Source organism: Aythya fuligula, chromosome 3, assembly GCF_009819795.1.
Source record: "Aythya fuligula isolate bAytFul2 chromosome 3, bAytFul2.pri, whole genome shotgun sequence".
NCBI classification, from domain to species: Eukaryota; Metazoa; Chordata; class Aves; order Anseriformes; family Anatidae; genus Aythya; species Aythya fuligula.
Window position 1 is genome coordinate 96,154,711 of NC_045561.1, and position 20,412 is coordinate 96,175,122.

Here is a 20,412-nt window from a genome sequence, read left to right on the forward strand (position 1 = left end):
GGAAGATTAAAATTCTTCTTCATTTTTTTTCCCCTCTTACAGCTGTTGTTGTGGGTTAACCCCAGTAGGCAGATAAGCCCCCAGCTGCTTACTCAATTCCCACCAGTGGGATGAGGGAGAGAATCAGAAGAGGAGAAGTGAGAAAATGTATGGGTCGAGACAAAGAGAGTTTAATATGTAAAGCAAAAGTTGCATGTGCAAGCAAAATAAGATAAGGAATTCGTTCACTATTTCCTATTGCCAGGCAGATGTTTAGCAATTTTGAGGAAAGCAGGGCTTCATCACACTTAATAGTTACTTGGAAAGTAACTCCAAACTCCAAGGTCCCCCTTCCTCCTTCTTTCTTCTTAACCCTAGTTTTTATTGCTGAGCACATCATGTGGTATGGGATATCCCTTTGCTCATCTGGGGGCAGCTGTCCTGTTTGTGTCCCCTCCCAGCTTCTTGGGAATCCACAGTCTACTTGCAGAAGGAGCATCATGGGAAGCAGAGAAGGCCTTGGCTCTGTGTAAGCACTGCTCAGCAATAGCAAAACATCACTGTTTTATCAACACTTGTTTTCTTAAATCTAAAGCATGGCATTATTGTTTTTACAAAGAAAATCAACTCTATTCCAGCCCAAACCAGTACATTTGTGGAACACTTTCTCTTGTGAAAACAACTCTCCATGCTTTATCTGTCTGCTGAATCCTCTGAGTTTAAATTGTCATGATGTGGTTTTTCAGGAGGATCCCTTGCTTTCCACCCTCAAACTAACTGTAGAAAGACTGGGATTGCCTATCTCCTCACAGAAATTTTCACATTCTGCATTCTTTTTTTTAAAAGAGAGGTCGTGGAGTCATCCATAAATAAATACCATTTTCTGTAAGAACTTACTCAGAAGCACTCAAGTAAAAATGATGGTTTCTCTGTCAAATGTACTAGTAGTTGATATCTGCAGATGGTACACTTCAATCAATTTTTGCACAAGAGTACTAAGTATTTCCAAGATTTCTACATAGAGTCATTGCATTTGGAAGAGCTGTCCTGTGATTTTTACTTATCTAGTGACTCTGAAAAGACTCCAAGAATCCTACAGCAAGGACTTTCTGCAGTTACCCACTGTATAAAGGACACAGACAGTCTTTTGAAGGAAAAAGATTGTCTGGCTACCTTTATGTAACTGTTCTTTCAGATACATTGTCTAAAAGTGCATTCATAGTGTTCTCTTTCACTTCTTTCCTCAAAGTTTAGTGTAGCTGAGAGGAATGTCAGATTGAGGGAAATAGAGAGAAATACTCTGCTTCTATGTAATTTTGTGTGATGCACAGAATTAATAGAATAAGGAGTGCGTTCCTATAGATACTGTCAAGGTGAAAATACTCCCCTAGCAATCCTAGCACAGGACTACTAGGAAAACACATGTGCACTTACTTTGTCTTGAAGAAGAAATATCACTGAAGTAACCCATATCTTTAGGTTTGGTAGTACTGACCAAAAGGTGGTTTTGTACTGCTTTGAAACAGCTGGTTACCTGTAAGTTTGTTAATATTGCCACCTGGCACATTGCTATACTAGGTACGTTTGTCTATGTGTTGTATGTTTAATTTTCCAAATTTACTTCTGAATTAATTTAATTATTGTATAAAATGACCTCGGTGTTTGTTGGTATCCCTTTATGTGGGTAAAAAACAAGCTACTTGAATATAGATAAGCTTCCCTGATTATCTTTTGTCTAGTTGAGATTTGGGAAGAGAAAACAATAATCTTCCTTTCCTCCTTTGTTGACATCTCATCTTGTATTATTATTTGTTGTTTTGTTGTTAGGATTGCTTTAATTATTATTCCACTGTTTTCTAGAAACAAATGTATATATTTCAAAAACATTCATTTGATTACTAATTGTGATTATGAATGGTTATTGACACTACTTCACATATATAATTTATTCCAATTTTATCGCTTGTTTTTACATAGTTAAAAATGTATATATACATTTATATTTATTCTGTGTCTGTGTGAAGACAACTGCCCAATGATGTGGATACATATTCTTTGCAATTACTCTTCCTGCAATAGCTCTTTTTTTTTTTCTCTGGCTATAATTATACAATTCTGTTACAGTTTCATTTACATTTCACAATTGACTATTTTTTCTTGAGGCCATACACAGCTTTTAGTGAGTTAGTCCCCCTAGAGTACAGAGCCAAGAGTAATGCTCCTAGGCAGTTAAGCTCTTCTGCTTATCTCCACTAATATGCCAACCTCAGGAAATTGGTGAATACTGGGGTCCCGAAATGAGGTGGAATGTCTCCTAAATCTGTTGATTCCAAGGCTAAAGTCTGCCAAGGGGAGACCATAGCAATCAGGTTTTTGACCGCTGTCTTCAATCAATTTTTTAAACAGGAACCACACAAGTTGTCTGGGAAATATGTTACTAAGGCAGATTTCCTACATCTCATCTAGAAAACCAGGACTATGCTTTTAATCATACTTTTCTTACTTTTCAGTTTGCTTTAAGTCAAATTAGTCAGGAGCTTTCTAACATACTGTACTTTAAAGTTGCTCTATTGTTAAAAAAAGGAATTGGAAGACTCATAGAAAACATTTCTGTAAGTGATTTCATTTTTTAGTTGAATATAGCAATTCAATGAACCAATAACACTAGAAGTAGATCTAGAATCCAGAAAATACTCCGTTATCTCTCCCCCACAACTCCCCCCCTAGAAAATACATTCTTCCAGCTCAGTGTCATCATCCATAGATTTCACTGTCATGCTGCAGTACAGAATTCTTTCCCTGGATCTCATGAATTTTATATTTTCTTCTGCACACTGGCAAAGCTTTGTCAGCACCGAGAGAAAGTTAGATGATGCTCAGCTTCCCTTCTTGAATATCAGTGGCAAGTATCTTCTCAGACTTGGCAGGGGGATAGGATATAAGCCAAAGCAGAAATGTGACATTAAACAATAGATACCCAGTGAGCATACACATTTCCAGAGATAGATGGCTGGTGAATAGTTTTGAATCCGTTAATCTGATGTACACTTAAACCATCTCCTAAGTACTTTTTGAAATGTGACTTTATTATTTACAGTGATCCTCTGACAGGTAAGGAATGAGCCTTTGAGTTTTGGTATTCTCTTTTGGTGTGTCATGAAATTCTGAAAAAGGTGAGACATTTCATTCTTTCCTTCCTACTCTCCAAAGATCTCCTATCCACTGATTATTGAAGGCAGTGGATGGCTGTAGAGACCTTTACAGTGGCAGGTACAGTGCCTGAGTGTAGGAACTTCCTCTTTTTACAAAAGACATCTCAGAAATTTCTAGTTCACCCTGCTTGATTTGTTTTGAGGAATATAATGCAATGTTTATGAGATTGCGGAAGATAGAGGTTTGATCTAAAACAAGTTTAGGTAAAAAATAATAAATTCAGTTTGTCCCATATTCTGTCTGCAACTTTAATTGCAAAATTGAAGCAGTAGCAAAAATACATATTTTTTTGTACCTGCTTTTTTGTACCTTCAGTGATGTGAATGACCTAGCCTCTCTACTCAGCATTGTGGCTGAAAAGCTACCCTTATTATAAGAGATGGTTGGTTTCTGCTGCTCATAAAGAAGATAAATAAGACAAATAACTTATCACATTAGTCACCTCTTCTAGATTTTAGGCATTAGGTCATCGCATGATAATGGTTAGGAAACATTGACTTAGTCCTTCAACTCCCCTTTCCTAGATTGTCTTAACATTAATTTCCATTCTGTTACTTGATTTACATGCTGCTTTTGTCTACTTGCCTGGTTTTCTCTGTTCACTGTCTCCCTAGGAAATGGTGATAAATTTTATGTAGGATATATCATGAAAATATTATCTGTACAGTGGTTTGTTCAATTCAAAGTAGGCTTTCATGGTAGGCACTGCATAGAGTTTAAGCATGACATATTAATAAACTTGGTTTTAAGAGGTTATGGTTTTTTTTGTTTATTTTTCTTTTTTTGGTTGTTATTGTTTCCTCTTCTCTCCTCTCCCTTTTTAACTTGCATTGCTTCCCTGTCCCCCATTAACCATTTCAATTGTATAGAGTATTCCTGAAACAAGCTGTGACAAACTTCAACAATTAAGCTGAAAACAACAGCTACTAATATTTCCATTTCATACTTAAGTGGTGTTGCTCCTTTATTAAATTTTGCATGGCACTTGATTTTTAATGGTGCATTATACTTTGAGTAAAATACTCACTGAGGTATTGTTCACTGATATTCACATTAATATCACATTAATTTATCATGTTCAGTTGTTATAGTAAATAATACAGGAATAATTAATTATAGGGTGCTAAAATAAATTGCTGACACCTTAAGAAGTTGTTTCTTTTTAACAGTTTAGTTAGTATTAATTGCAAAATCAGCAATTATAATTAAGATACTTTGTCATGTTGTAGCATTGATTTAATTTCCATGGAGACTGAAGCATAAGTGGGAACCTTGTTAGCCTGGATAGTAATGGGGATTTCTTTGAGACCCTTGAGATCTGGTGTACATTATTTTCTTTAAATTTTCTGTAGCATAAAATTTGAATTTTAGTTCACCTTTGAGCAGTCAAACTAAGTCTGAAAACTGCTATTGATTTTTAGCTAGTGTTTAGGCAAAGAGAGCCCTCATTTAAGTTATGTTTGGATGTTCATGAGCAGAAAATTTTACAGCATTAGCATTTGAATATATAAATCTTTAGATTATATTAAGGTTCTGCATGTATCCAAGATCCACTGTATTTAGAAAATCTGTATTTAACTGCTGTCATACTTCAATTGTTAAATTTATAGGTTACATAAATGTAAGTTGTTAAATTTATAGGGACATGCTGGAGCATGTCCAGAGGAGGGCAACCAAGATGATGAAGGGTGTCTAGGGAACGGATCTTATGAGAAGTGGCTGAGGGAGCTGGAGTTATTTAACCTACAGAAAATGAGGCTCAGGGAAGACCTTATCACTCTCTACAACAACCTCAAAAGTGGTTGTAGCGAGGCGGGGATCATTTTTTTTTCCCAAGCATCAAGTGATGGGACAAAAGGAAACGGCCTCAAGTTACACCAGGGGAAATTTATATCAGATATTAGAAAAAAAATCTTTACTGAAAAGGTTGGGAAGCATTGGAACAGGCTGCCCAGGGAAGTAGTTGAGTCACCATCTCTAGAGGCATTTAAGACACACAGATGTGGTGCTCAGGGACATGGTTTAGTGGTAGACTAGGCAGTGCTAGGTTAAGGGTTGGACTTGATCCTAGAGGTCTTTTCCAACCTAAATGATTGTATGATTCTATGATTTCTATGTCACACGACATAGTAAAGCTTACTAGCTTTTTTATAATGTTTTAGGAGTGACATGAGGGCCATAGCTGATGATCTACCTTGATTTGAAATCTATCTTCAGGGAGGAGAAAAAAAAAAAAAAAAAAAGGATAGAGAAAGGAGAAAGAAAAAGGAAAGTCGGTCCTTAGGCAGCAGCTGGGAAAAGGAAGGGCAGTCACCACACTAATACTTCTCCAATAGAGTGTGGCAGAAATGATGATTATAGTAATGATGAAGAAGCCAACATTTTCTTGCTTTCTCAGTAATACACTTCTATGTCTCTTGAAGACCCACTCAAGCTCTGTAGGTAGTTTATGATGCTATTAGCCCTGAATAAGGTGGTGGAAGCTGTTACAATGAATAGCATGTGCATTCCAAACTGATTAGTAGTTAAGCTTCGTGTGTATATAATTATGCAATGTCAATTGCATCTTAAAAACAAACAAAAACACTATCTGCTCATATTTACTAGGCTTTATTCCAATATGAACTTACAAGCTAAAAGCCACCAGGCTGGGAGTGATACAAACAAGCTAAAAGCAACAGGACAAATGAGTGAGAAGTGGGGTAAGAACAATATGGTTTAAATGTCCATAGGAGCCACTTTTCAGGAGAAACCCCGCAATAAAAGTGATTCAGAATTCACCAGTGCTAGGTGAAAGCAAGAGCAGCACATAGGTGTCCTGCACAGGGCTTACAGGTGAAAGAGTGGCTGAAGAACTGGAAATGAAAGGTATTACAGAAGTTAGGTCACTGTGCAGCAAAGGTGCCATGCAAATTTCATGTGCACCTTGGCTGGATGTGGCATTCTAGTTAATCAGAAGCTGCATCTCCCTGCACTGCACCTGAGTTTGTACATGAAACTGTGCTTGAGTGCAGTCATATTGTGTCTATATCTAAGTCATATGCACAGCTATGAGCTTTAGAGATCTATCAGGCAATGCCTGTGGAGAAAACCTAAGTTCTTGCTTTTATATGAAGATAGATCATATAATGGCAGGTTCCACTTCATCCACGATCCCTTTGCCCTTGTGATAATGTTGGATGATCATCCTACTGGGTAACAATATTGTCCTATAGAAATGCAAAGAAGCATCAACTGTCTGAGCTCAACTTGTTCTCGTATTTTATGGACTGCTGCACCATTTCGTAAATACAAAGATATTCTGCACTCAGTAGAAGAGCAGAAAATACTTTAAACCTACATTATACTACTTTTATTTGATCTCTGCATTGAAGATCTGTTTAAAATCCTGTCAAACCTTTTAGCAAGATGTGTGGAAGAATAATGAAGTTAACTTTTCCATTAAATAAAGTTGTTACATTTTTACATGAACTGTATTTCAAAGCATGTAAAGAGTCCCTGAATTTTGTTTGTTTTATAAAGTCCATGTTCATACTCAGGAAGTGTTCAATGATTTTCAAAAAAAAAAAAAAAAAATACTTTCTACAGTTTCCTTTTATCCTACTTCAAGACAGACAATAAAAGAAAAAAGTTACTTATGTAAATGGAATTTAAGTGAGTTTATTAAGCAAAAGAACAAAGAATGGGGTCAAGTGTCTATTCCAGGCAGATTGCTCTCACTGCAAGAGAATAAAAGAACAGCTTAATAAGGTAGCTTTTTCCAGTCTGCTGCAGTTCTCAACAAGGTTATAATAGACTACTCAGAAAACAGTGAAAATAAGGTATATGGTTTCTCCTTTAAAACCTTTTGCCTATAGTTATAGGTAGTATACACTGATTAATAGTATACCTACAGGATACTAAGGTATTTTGGATTTCATAATTAATACATAAAATTAACTTTAAAAAACACCGAAGGTCCAAAAGTTATAGTAATGAAGAAGGTTAATCTGCTTTTATCTGGTTGTCACATCCTGAAAAAGAGATTCAATGCTATATTGAATTTTTCTTAAAAGTTTAAGTGGTCTTGGCTTTTACATGCTGCCATTTGGCAGATGTTTATGGTTTGGCAGATTTGAAAAGTGAAAAATCTGAATTGGAACCAGTAACTTATATATGCAGAGCAAGTTTTGTTTTGGTATATGCTAGTTTTAGCGATGTAACAAGCCATTTAGATGTGATGACAATAACTTTTTACTCAACTAGTAACCAAGCTATGTAGAAAGTTTGGAAGTCTGGATTTTAGAGAATCTATTCTTCTTTTAGATACAAAAGCACAAACACCTGTAGCACTGTGAGCACATTTTTATTTAAATTAGCTACTTGAAATTAGTATGCATAACAATTCAAATCAAACACAATTTTAGTGAATAAATAATGGCATATCCTTAAAGAAGGTCATTAACTCTTGCTCTTCATCCTCAGCTAAGAACACACAGCTACTCACTGAAGACATCAGAAAAATATCTCCTGTACTTAAAAAATAGATGCTTGATGTTTAGTGTTTTATAATGGTAATCTTCCTTCCTTTCTATCTGAATGTTTCTTTTGTAGTTCTCAAATTAGGGAACTAGATTAGCTGTGATAGTTAATGTGAGTTAACACAATTCTTATCCAGATTAAATAATGTTTAATATTTAAATCTTCACTTTTTATTTATAGCCTATTCTCAATTAAACAGACCCCTTCAATATAAAAACAGATCTCTTAATTTTATGAACCCTGTCAGAGCACAGTAGGTGCTATTTTATGTTACTTCTGCAAGAATGTACTTTTTTTTCCTCCCTCAACCTCAAAAGAATTGTCCAAGAGTTATGAGTTATGACAACCCCCCTATGTCTTTTCTAGCTCAAGAGATCTCTCCTATACTTTTGAATGGAAGTTTTTTTTCCCCCCATTTCTTTCCATATAACTCTTACAGTTTCCTTTATTTATCTATTTTTGCTTAAAACAGACTTCTGAGAAATCTCATGAGTTTTTTGGCTTTTTCCACAAAACATATTTATAATACATAATAAAATGGAGGTAGATTTCAGGTTAAAGTAACAAATAGGTCTTTTCTGTTTAATCTGAAGATTTAGGTGCCACTGACCACATTAATAATAAAAAATGTAAACAGTTAACATTAAAAAAAAAGATTACTAGAAAAAAAGAATAGTAAGAAAGAAACATGTGTACATGTTTACAGCCAACAAAACAGCAGAAAAAGCTCCAGAAATATAAGAAACTGTCCCTAGCCCTGAAAAAGACTACACCTTACATGCCTACTCCTGCTGCTTTCAGATACTTACTGGCACAGGGAATTCAGATGATACATTTGCCCTAAACCCTGCTCCATCACTCTAACACCAAGGTTAGAACTTCAATAATATTTGACACACACATAAAGACATAAGGTCACATTCACAATAAATCCCATAATTCTGTGAAACTGAAAAAATCAGAAGAGACCTAGAACCACAAAGCAAACATACAAAGTAATGTTTGGATCTTATGGATCTTCCTATCCGTAAGTATGTTCTAAACATTACTCACCTGAAGAAGAGCTGCATGCAGTAAGGGTACCTACTACTAAATAGTTTGCTTTATTCTGAAAGATCCTACTAGTTGTTACCTCAAAAGGCATGCTTATCTCTCTCAACTTAGAAACACCTCAGCCCATATGCTCTGACCCACTTAAAGAAGCCTGCAAGGGGCTGAAAGAAAAGCTGAAGGAAAAACAAAACACCTCCAAAGTGCCACTCAGGTAGAAAGAGCTCTCTGGTGGGACACCCAAACAATCACCTGGGAAAGGGGCAGGGTAAAGAAAAAAAAAAAAAAAAAAAAAAAAAAAAAAAAAAAAAAAAAAAAAAAAAAAAAGTAGAAGTCAGCAGCTAGTAGAAGTGAGCAGCAGCTGTGTTGTTTTTCTTTGTCTGGCTTAGCTCAACAGTGTGCGAAGCACAGCACAGAGAACTGTGCTGTTTTTAGAAGCAATGATTCCCATGCCTTCTGCTTCAGCTTTGAATATTGAAAGGGCAATATGACCAAGTACGTAACTGAAACTATTTCAAGTGGAATTAGCTCAAACTTTTATTCACGCTTTCTTTACACTCATGGTAGATGAAGACATCTCTGTCAATTCTCTTAGATTTATAGCTGCTGTTAGCAATGTTAACCATAATCTCCTTTTGAATCTGAACAGTCTTGTAAAAGGATTGCTTAAGGCTGGCTGCCCATGTTTTTCTTTTGGTGGCCTTTAGGTTCATTGTTTACCTTTTTCAGAGAACGTTCCTGCAGATAAAGATCAGGCAAGGTTATGGCTGGTCTTAATGAAATTAAGTGCTATGAAAACTGGGAAAACTTACTGGGAAAACTTACTGAGAAAGTTTAATACCAGCAAGCTAATGCAAGTGGTAAAAATTGTTTTAAATACATTCACTTTCAGTGGGATTTGTGGAATAAAGGGAAAGATAGGGATAAGAAAATGAAGCTTCCCTTAACGTGGAGAATGTTGGTTTTCCCAGCTGTGTAAAACATCATCACCATAAGCTTCTCACTTCCCCTTGGTCTTATTGATTTTTAATCAGGTTGTTTTAACTTTTACTGTCTTATACAATATGCAAAACTAAGCACATGATTGCTATTCAGGAGATTAGTGGTTTTTTTATTTTTTTAATTATTATTATTATTATTTTTTTTTTCCTCTCCTCGCTCTGGTCTCTGTGATTAAGTCTTCTGCAAGGAGCTGTACTGGTTGTGTGTCCATCATGGATATGACCTTCTCTTTTTGTTTCCTGTAGAAATAAAATCAAGTATTTTACCCCAAGCACTGCTACAGGCTGGGAGATGAGTGGTTAGAAAGCTGCCTGGCAGAGAAGGACCTGGGAGTGATGGTTGATAGTCGGCTGAATATGAGCCAGCAGTGTGCTCAGGTGGCCAAGAAGGCCAACAGCATCTTGGCTTGGATAAGAAGCAGTGTGGCCAGCAGGTCTACGGAAGTGATTGCCCCCCTGTACTCAGCTCTGGTGAGGCAGCACCTTGAGTACTGTGTTCAGTTTTGGGCCCTTCACTACATGGAGGTGCTTGAAAGAGTCCAGAGAAGGGCAACGAAGCTGGTGAGGGGTCTGGAGAACAAGTCCTACGAGGAGTAGCTGAGGGAGCTGGGTTTGTTCAGCCTGGAGAAAAGGAGGCTCAGGGATGACCTTATCACTCTCTATAGGTACCTTAAAGGAGGCTGTAGTGAGGTGGGGGTTGGTCTGTTCTCCCATGTGCCTGGTGACAGGACGAGGGGGAATGGGCTAAAGTTGCGCCAGAGGATTTTTAGGTTGGATGTTAGGAAGAGCTTTTTTACTGAGAAGGCTGTTAGGCATTCGAATGAGCTGCCCAGGGAAGTGGTCCAGTCACCATCCCTGGAGGTCTTGAAAAGATGTTTAGATGTGGAGCTTAGTGATATGGTTTAGTGGAGGATTTGTTGGTGTTAGGTCAGAGGTTAGACTCGGTGATCTTGGAGGTCTCTTCCAACCTAGATGATTCTCTGTGTGTGTGCTACATCTGTGTTACAGAATTTTTTGAAGTTTATCGTATGCAGATATTTATTAAATTGTACTCATATACACACCATTATACTAGTTTAACACATCATATAATCTCACAAAGAGCAGTATGAAATATGTTGTGTTTTTTTTTTTTTTTTTTTAAAGGATACAGCTGGAGGACCTAGTCCTGAAAATACTATCTATATAGAGCACAGCAATTCAGTGCTTAATAAACAGATATACAAGCAGAAATGTTTTTTTTTTTCATACGTAGGTAATATAAGAAATCTTTTCTATTTCATTTGTATGGGCTGGGGAAGCAGATCATTCTCCCAGGGAGTGGGCAAAAGGAATCCGTAAAGTGTTGAAGTAAAATAGTGTTGTGATAGACAGTGAAAGTCCTCTGCAGGGAAGAAGCAAAGAGCTCTTTCAGAATCATCTGATAAGATTTCTCTGTTTAACTGGAGTTGCTAAAACCAGTACTTACTCATAAAGCACATGTGCTAGATAAAGAACATTGCATTAAATCTTTCAGAAGTGACTGGCTTTTTTTTTTTTTTTTTTTTTTTTTTTTCATTTTGCATAAAGAATTAAAGATTTTTTGGAAGTAATGAAAATGGAAGTGAACATGAGTATGTTTTTCAAGTCTACTGGTTTGGTAGTCACAGGGCAATAGTGAATGGGTCACTTCAAAATATTATTTCCTGACTGTTTAATGCATGAATTTCCTTGAAGTATTCCTCTTCCCTGTTTAATGCCCTACCCATTATGCTAAAGATGTTAGCCAACATTTGCTCATTTTCTAATTAATTTGTCTGAATTAGAAGGTGTAGGAGATGCATATTGGATTCCCAGAGGCAGAAAAGTGAATTGAATTTTGGTGTCATACATTCTGACTGCATGTGTTAATTACTGTACGATTTTTTTTTTAATGGTACCCTCTATTGTAGATATTTTAAAACAAAACAAACAAACAAAAAACCCACATGGAGTTTCCTGTATTGCTCAGTAGAATACTAGGGCCTAAAAGGGGAGAGATGCCTTTTGACTGAGTACCTTTTTCCTGTTGACATGAGCTTCATATTATTCATGGATGCTGTTCAGAGTTTCTAAACCCTCATTTAGTTCTGGATTCCAGTGTGCAGGAATGGTTATAAAAATACTTGGTTGAAGTCCTTAGGGCATAAGGCACTTGACTTTCTTCCCAAAAGTCAATTACAAAAAGAGTTATGTATGCACATGTACACACACACACACACACACACACACACAAATGTGTAAAGATATTTATATATAACCATATGTAGTAGTATCCCATATTTGAGAGATCCTTTACCAAAGAAGTATCATAGTATCTAGTTCATTCGTCAGTCTTCTAATATTCTTTGCAACATTTAAACAATATAAAATGACTTTAGACTGGCCCACAAAGGAACAGTTCAGCTATCTGAGGTTTGGTGGCAGTGGCTAACTTGCAGTGTTCTGCCTATCAAATATACTGCAGCTCATGGTCAAAGTAACCTAAGGAAGAGAACACATAGCTCTACTTTAAAATATAAATTGATCTCTAATTTACATGTTAAATCAAGGATCCTGAGCCAGATCCTTTTTGATTTCCTTCTTCACCTTGCCCAAGGAGATCCCAAATGTAGAGCAGAAAGAAGACTCTGAGTAAGACTGTGACTATTTCCTTCCTAAATTCCTTTCTTCTCTCCTTTAATCTTTCCTTCCCGCCTTCCCCATTTCATGCATTCCTTCCAGTTTCCCTCTCCTTCTCCTTCTGCTTCTTCCTTCCTTTCTTTCTTCAGTTTTATTGAAGGGAAGAAGTACAGAATAATTCACTGTTTTTGGCCTTTTCAAAAGCAAAAGCACATAACTTTGTTAAGGCCTCTGAAATTTAAATGTAGGATTTTTAGATAGTTTATATATAAATATGAAACATGCATTATACCCCGAATGTGTTCCTGATTTATTTTTCTGCTCTATCTTTACTCTGTATTTTCAAAATGATTGTAAGAAAAAAAAAATGTATTTTTTTCTAAAAAAAATTTACAATTCTAAAATTGTAAAATCCACACTTCCAAAAATGAATATCTTGAATGTCCTATGAGCCCTAAGAGTCTATTTAAAGTTTACAGGGAAAAAAAAAAAAAAAAAAAAAAAAAAAAAATCTGTAAAATGTGTCTATTGGTTTATGATTGTACATTTATTTGTTCTTATGTTAATTGTTAGAGTTTGGCACAAACCTGTTATGAATAAAGTCTGAATGATATTTAGGTCAAAATCTGGATTTTACATAATATATTTTATCCTTAGATTGAACAATGAAGCATAAATATTAGTCAATCCAATCTGCCTGAAAAAAAAAAAAACAAAACAACAACAACAACAAAAAAAACATAAATCAATATTAATATATTGACTGGAGGTTTTAGAAGGCATTTTTAGGCCATTTTTAAGCATTTTAAATTCTTTTTTTTTTTTTTTTTTTTTTTTTTTTGAACAGTATATCAATATTATTTTCTATCTCTTTCAGTGTTCATTTACATGCTGAAATTCACATTGCACATTTGGAATAATTTTATTAGTCTTTATTCAGAATTCAAACTGAGCCCACAGGCTGAAACACACCACTTTTCCTACATATTTCTTTACTTTACTGGGAAGTAATGACAAAAAATTCTATTCCTGAAATTGTCAGTTCTTACTACAGGTGGCTGTGAAAAAGACTCACCTAGTTTTTCCCTGGAAAGGAAGGGAGCTGTCTGCTTGATGCTGACAAATATCAATAACTGTTGGTTTGTTCTACATTTTTTCTTGTTTTGTTTTCATACCTGGTGGAAAAAATGTGACTGCTTTTGATTTATTGCCAGACTGCTTTATCTCAGCAGATTATTGTCGGCTTTTTCTAGTACTTGTAAAAGCTGTGCAAGCGAGTAGGTGAAATCAATGTTACATTTATTTGAAATGTTACAACAATAAATATATTTCAACAGAACCTCTAATTTTTATGGAATCTGGCCAAGCTGTGTTACAGGTTAGCCTGATGGGAAGACCAAGGGATAAAATGGAGGTAAAGGGAACTAGATAAAAGCACCTAAGTGCATATTTACACAGTGAAATGCTGGAAATAGCAACTTTGGTAGGGCTTTTAGATGTTTGTCCTATAGATGAAATCCAACAGAAATGTACTTTTCCTAGATAGTCATAGCAAGTTAGTTAGAGTTTTCATAGAGACTAAATATTACTGAAAATAACCTACATTTTCTTGAAATGGATAATTCACTTTTTTCTTTTTTTTTTTTCCTTTCCTTTTTTTTTTTTTTTTTTTTTTTTTTTTTTTTTAATGTGTCTGTCTCCTTTAGCTGAATGTGGAGCAACTGTCTCTGGAAATGAAGGAACATTGTTGTCTCCAAATTTTCCATCTAATTATGACAACAACCATGAATGTATCTATAAAATTGAAACAGAGGCTGGAAAAGGGATCCATCTTAGAGCCAGGAGTTTTCAGCTGCGTGAGGGAGATATTGTTAAGGTAAAAAGAAAATTATTTCACTTTATGTCATGCTCAACATTCACACTACATGAATTTAATACCAAATATCTTTATCTTCATTTCACTTTCCCATACTGAATGTAAATTCTGTCTGAATATAGGTGACATTAAAAGTTCAATTGTATTTATAGAAATATTAGGCCGTTTACAGTGGATGTAAATGTAAAAAGAAAACCTAAAATGTAAACTTGAATTTTGAAAACTAAAGTGTTGATATCATTTTCTGTTCACAAGAATATTTGTAAGTGAAGCCCTGGGATTGCTTAAAAAAGGACAGTTTTTAATTGCAGATGGTACATTATTGGTACATTTTTATTCTCTTATTTATCTTGCACAGAGTGGGCATTTCTTTCAAATTAATTAATTTTCTCATTGGAATACAAAGATGCCAGGTAATATGGGTTATTGTTTTTGCTCTAGGTGTATTTTATTTCTCTAGGTGTCCCTGCCTGAGCAGGGGGTTGGGCCACATGATCTACATAGGTCCCTTCCAACCTCAACCATTCTGTGATTCTGTAATATTGACTAAAGCAGTATTTAAAGTTGGTTTTCTTTCTTTCACTCTTACTCTGTAGCTAATGTTTGAAACAAATATGAACAGATTTTAACATGTACTTCTCTACAGTATGTTCATAATCTTTTTTTTAAATAATGGCTGCTACATTCTTATATGCTCAACACTTCAGATGAATGCCATGTTTTATTCCCATACATTACATTACTCTTTCAAGTTTATGTCTCTAATTTTTCAGTTAATTGATACTTCAAATCACTGAGGACTCTGAATTCAGTTAGCAACTTGCTATCTGGGGATATCACAGCAACCCATTTAGCATGTTAGAAATAATTGTCAGTATTTCTAACCTGATTGTACTATTTTAATGTGCACTTCCCACAGTAGTTTAAAGATATCCCTATTATAGAGCAATTTTTGTTTTCCATTCTTTTATCTATTATTCCATCAGAAGAGTCTCCTTATGTAAATATGTGAGAATTTTAAAATCAAAGGAAAAAAAGGGGGCAGGGGAGGGGCTTCTCTTTAAGTACTGGCTTTCCTAATACAAACATTCATATCTTTGTTACTATACTGTTCTTTGTAGCAAGTACAGACTGGATCAAAACATGAATTAAGCAAAACTTAAAGAAAACACCAACAGTATTAGAATGTTGCAGTTAAAAGAAAAACACTTCCTCCATCTTTACCCACAAATCATTGATAATAAAGGTCTTTATGCTTGTGTATGACACCAAGTTAGGTGCGTGTGTCGATGTGCTTGAGGGTAGGAAAGCTCTGCAGGAGGATCTGGATAGGCTGCACCGATGGGCTGAGGTCAACTGCATGAAGTTCAACAAGGCCAAGTGCCGGGTCCTGCACCTGGGGCGCAATAACCCCAAGCAGAGCTACAGGCTGGGAGAGGAATGGTTGGAGAGCTGCCAGGCAGAGAAGGACCTGGGAGTGATGGTGGATAGTCGGCTGAATATGAGCCAGCAGTGTGCTCAGGTGGCCAAGAAGGCCAACAGCATCCTGGCTTGTATCAGGAACGGTGTGACCAGCAGGGCTAGGGAGGTGATCGTCCCCCTGTACTCAGCTCTGGTGAGGCAGCACCTCGAGTACTGTGTTCAGTTTTGGGCCCCTCGCTACAAGAAGGACATCGAGGTGCTTGAGCGGGTGCAGAGAAGGGTGACGAAGCTGGTGAGGGGCCTGGAGAACAAGTCCTACGAGGAGCGGCTGAGGGAGCTGGGCTTGTTCAGCCTGGAGAAAAGGAGGCTCAGGGGCGACCTTATCGCTCTTTATAGGTACCTCAAGGGAGGCTGTAGCGAGGTGGGGGTTGGCCTGTTCTCCCACGTGCCTGGTGACAGGACGAGGGGGAATGGGCTTAAGTTGAGCCAGGGGAGTTTTAGGTTGGATGTTAGGAAGAACTTCTTCACTGAAAGGGTTGTGAGGCACTGGAACAGGCTGCCCAGGGAAGTGGTGGAGTCACCATCCCTGGAGGTCTTTAAAAGACGTTTAGATGTAGAGTTTAGAGAAATGGTTTAGTGGGGACTGTTAGCGTTAGGTCAGAGGTTGGACTCGATGACCTTGAGGTCTCTTCCAACCTAGAAAATTCTATGATTCTGTGATTCTGTATGAAACACTGCAAGTTCTATGGTAAAGATCCAGAGGGCAAGACCCATGAGCAGCTGAGCTCCTTTGGTTTGTTCAGCCCAGAGCAGAGCAGGCTGAGGGGAGGCCTCATGGCGGCCTGCAGCTCCCTCACGAGGGGAGCGGATGGGCAAGCTCTGAGCTTTGCTCTCTGGGGACAGCGACAAGACCTGAGGGAATGGCATGGAGCTGGGACAGGGGAGGGTCAGGCTATCAGGAAAAGATTTGTCACTGAGAGAGTGGCTGGACACTGGGACAGGCTTTCCAGGGTGGTCATGGCATCAAGCATGCTGAGGTTCAAAAAGTGTTTGGAAAATGCTCTTAGACATGGTTTGATTTTTAGGTGATCCTAAGTGGAGCTGGGAGTTGCACTTAATCTTTGCGGAGCCCTTCCAACTTAGAATATTCTATGATTCTATGATCTTAGTTTGTAGGTGTCATTTTAGATCAATGAAAATTGAGTAAGTGGGCAAAATATGTGGTCTGTATTGTCCTTTGCTCCCATGTTCCCTGGTTTGGTAGCACAGATCCCACAAAACCATGAATAGATGCGGCAGACACAGAAGAACTTAACTGACCACTGAACTGCTTGGATACTATACTTAAGTCTCTGAGAAGCTTTGTTTATAAACAATTTAAGAGACTACCTGAACCGCAATAAAATTAAAAAAAAAAAAAAAAAAAAAAAAAAAAAAAAAAGATTAGAAAACCCTAAACAAGAATTCAAGAAACTCAATTATTCTTCAGAACTTTTCATGAGTTATGTCAAGCATACTTAGAGCTATTCCCTGGAGATGTAAGAAAGATTTGCTGGAGAGAAAGCTGTTCAGGGCAATCCGTCACATACTTTCTTCTTTTGTAAATCTGTTAGCATATTACTCCTGAGGATCCAAAGCAAGCAACAGCAAAATTATGGTTATGTCTGAACTGCAAGGCCTGTTCTCTCAATACGAAGCAAATAGCACAGCACAATCTCCATCTACACAACTAAACTGTCTTCCCCAATAACCTCTCCATAGCCTGCATTTATATAACTAATGTCTATTTTGTCTCCACTCCCATGCGAGGATGTGCTTGTATATACTTCCATGGGAATCAGTCCTCGATCTATGCAAGCTCCCAAACCTTACCCAGACATTGTCTGGAAGACTGACAATTGGAGCAGGCCAAAGTCTTAACTAAAAATGTGCTGAAGGTTAAATAGAGCATACAACTGAATGTTAATGTTTGGGGGTTCGTCCTTGCTTAGTTTATATTAGTGGCAGCCTGGCTAAGGTATCACTAGCGTTCAGATTATGAAAACTTGTCCATGCAGTTTCTTATTTTTTTAGCTATTCTTTGTAAGATGTCCTTCAAGACTGAAGGAAATGCTTTTGTCATGCATCAGGAGATGATGCTGACTGTTTGATTATCACTAAGAAGAGATATTCTTTGATTATTTAAATTCTGCTAGCTGAAAGCAGAGAACACTCTAGCAACCTAGCAGAGGAAGCCAGCAAGAATTTTGTTTTCCAAAACAATGCCAGTTATCTTAGAAACTTAACCTAGTTGAGTTTATCCAAGTGGTCCATCTAGCTCAGTATTCCTTCTCTAGTAATGGTAATAGAAGGTATTATTTGGGTAAAATAAGCAAGCCTTACCACTTTCTGTGCTCTGTTCCCCTTAGGTTTCCCCAGCATCCACAGCTGTTGGGTTAAGTTAGACTGCATTTTACTGTTTGCTCTGTTCGTTATCTGTTATGGACCTGTTGTCTTTTAATTTTGTTAGCCATTTAGATCAGTTGATAGTACATACCTGTTCTGCGACAATAAATCCTGAAAGTTCACTATGTAAAGAAGTAGTTTTATTTATTTATTTATTTATTTATTTATTTTATTTTATTTTTTTCCCAAGGAAATCTGTCTCTTTAATATGGGTGAGGAAAAAGGGAGATACCATATGGACTACAGCACCTCATTTTTCAGCATGGATGAGTTCAGTCTCAGCTAACATGCTATTTTAATTCCCTAAGATGCTTCAGAATTGTATCTTTACTGTGGTTACTTGTTTTGCTTATAGCACGGTTTAGGCAAATACATACCATCTAGTCTCTTTCCTTTTCTTTTGTGGTTTGTCTGTGAGGTAGATCTTGGCATGTGTGACAGCAATAAATTTTAATGTACTCTGACCAGATCTACAGTCTGAGCAACTGGGAAATTATAACACTCTCCAAATGCTTACCTACCCCAAAGCATTGGCAGAGATGCAGAATTCTTAAGTTTGCTTCCTTTCCTCTGTGTACATAAATATGAGCAAAGTATGGTATAATCACCAGACATTATCTTGTGCTTGCACAGAAGAAAGCCCCAAGACTTTTGCCTTTCAAGCAGCTTGCAAGGGATGCACTGAGTCTTCAGAATATTTATAAACCTTGTGCTGAACCACAGAACATTTTCCCACCTGAATATCTTTCTACTTTTGAAGAAAATAAGTGCTTATATACTATTGCATTTTGCATCCGTGGCACAGTACTGGCAGCTGGGGGGCTGCAGAGCTCTTCTGTGAGGAGAAGCCAGGGCTGCCCCGTGCTGGACACAGCAGGTTCCAGCCAGCTCCAATGGTCCCACCACAGGGCACGGCTGGGCCCAGCAACTGAGATGGAGGCACCTCTGGGAAACGTATTTGAGAAAAGATAAAAAATGTTGCTCAGCAGTGTGTGAGAAAGAGTAATGAGGGGAAAAAGAAACATCTGAGAAACAAACCTGGCAATGCCAAGGTCAATACTCCACAAATGTCTTACAAAGTATGTAATATCACTATTTGTTTGAGGTAAGAAGGCAAAGAATTCCATGAGGATTTAATAAAAAGTTTGGGAACATATATAGGAAGATGCAGAAAATTGCAGAGTTTAATTATAAGTAATTTATTCTTATTATCAAAAAGAGAAACTGGATTTTAAGAAAATCTTGCCAGCATTTGTTTGTCCTTCAGGTATCTGTTTTTACATCCCACAGCAGATGCATGTACATTAGCGCCATTACTGGGAGATTGTACTTCGTGAGTAACAGTGGCACTGTCCTCTCTTCTTGCCAGCATATTTTCAACCTAGCAGCAGAGCAAGCATGTACCTCTCAGCTCCTCACAAATACTTAGGTGAAATGGAGCATCCCTGAATGTCCTGGCTTCATTTATCTTAGTGCACTAAACAATGCCACGATTGTTCTCTACTGCCCCCGAGGCCAAGTTCTACAGTTTGAATACATCCATAACATTAAACTCTCTAATCTTACAAAACAAGGTGGTTCACTTAAACTTCCTCTTGGAAACAGTCCCTGGCCTATGCATCTCCTGGGCTATCACTTTCTCAGAAAAGATTTGTGAGTGTGGTAGTAGGCCTGTATTAAATGAGTGCCAAGGATGTACTAACAATAAATACTGTGTGGACAATCAAGTTGTGCCTGTCTCCTGCTCTGGCACAGAGTTGTGCTCTGTCTCCTACATGCTTTTAAAATGTAAAAACAGCTTCAACTGTGTGTGTTTAGCTAGGTTTGCTTGGCACAAGTATGAACTGAAGAGTCATTTAAATATTGAAGTTAAGTAGTGCATAGGGAATAACATAATTTTCAAAAGTGTTTCTGACATAAGGCTATGTACATGAGGAAGGGGCAAGATAAATGATTCCAAGGAGAGTACTTGCAATGTATTGCAAGGGTAATAACTGTAAGTTATAGGCAAAGCTTCCTATAGCTGTAAAAAAGTTTGAACTTGAACTGGGGGGAAAGAGGTCAGAACTTCTGACTTCTAAAAAAATATATATATATATATTTCTAAAAGAAATAGAAACGGAGGCACCATTTTGAGGTGAATAGCTAAGCTGAGTGTCTGGGTCAGCTGAGTATTTTAAAGCTCATTCTTTCTGACTGACACTTCAGATTCTTCATCTTTCTGCTTCAGTGACTACTTGAAACTTTTTAATTCTTTAAAATGGT

At 37.1% G+C, this 20,412-nt stretch overlaps 1 protein-coding gene across 4 annotated transcripts in view; it reads left to right on the top strand.

Moving 5' to 3' along the window:
* The window catches only part of CSMD1 (CUB and Sushi multiple domains 1), a 1,186,669-nt gene that overhangs the window by 918,759 nt on the left and 247,498 nt on the right, over nt 1-20,412 (top strand). For all 4 annotated transcript variants that reach the window (XM_032184761.1, XM_032184762.1, XM_032184764.1 and 1 more), the window contains exon 22: nt 14,111-14,280. In XM_032184761.1, coding sequence (XP_032040652.1) covers nt 14,111-14,280 — 170 coding nt within the window. The remainder of the gene's footprint in view (nt 1-14,110; nt 14,281-20,412) is intronic.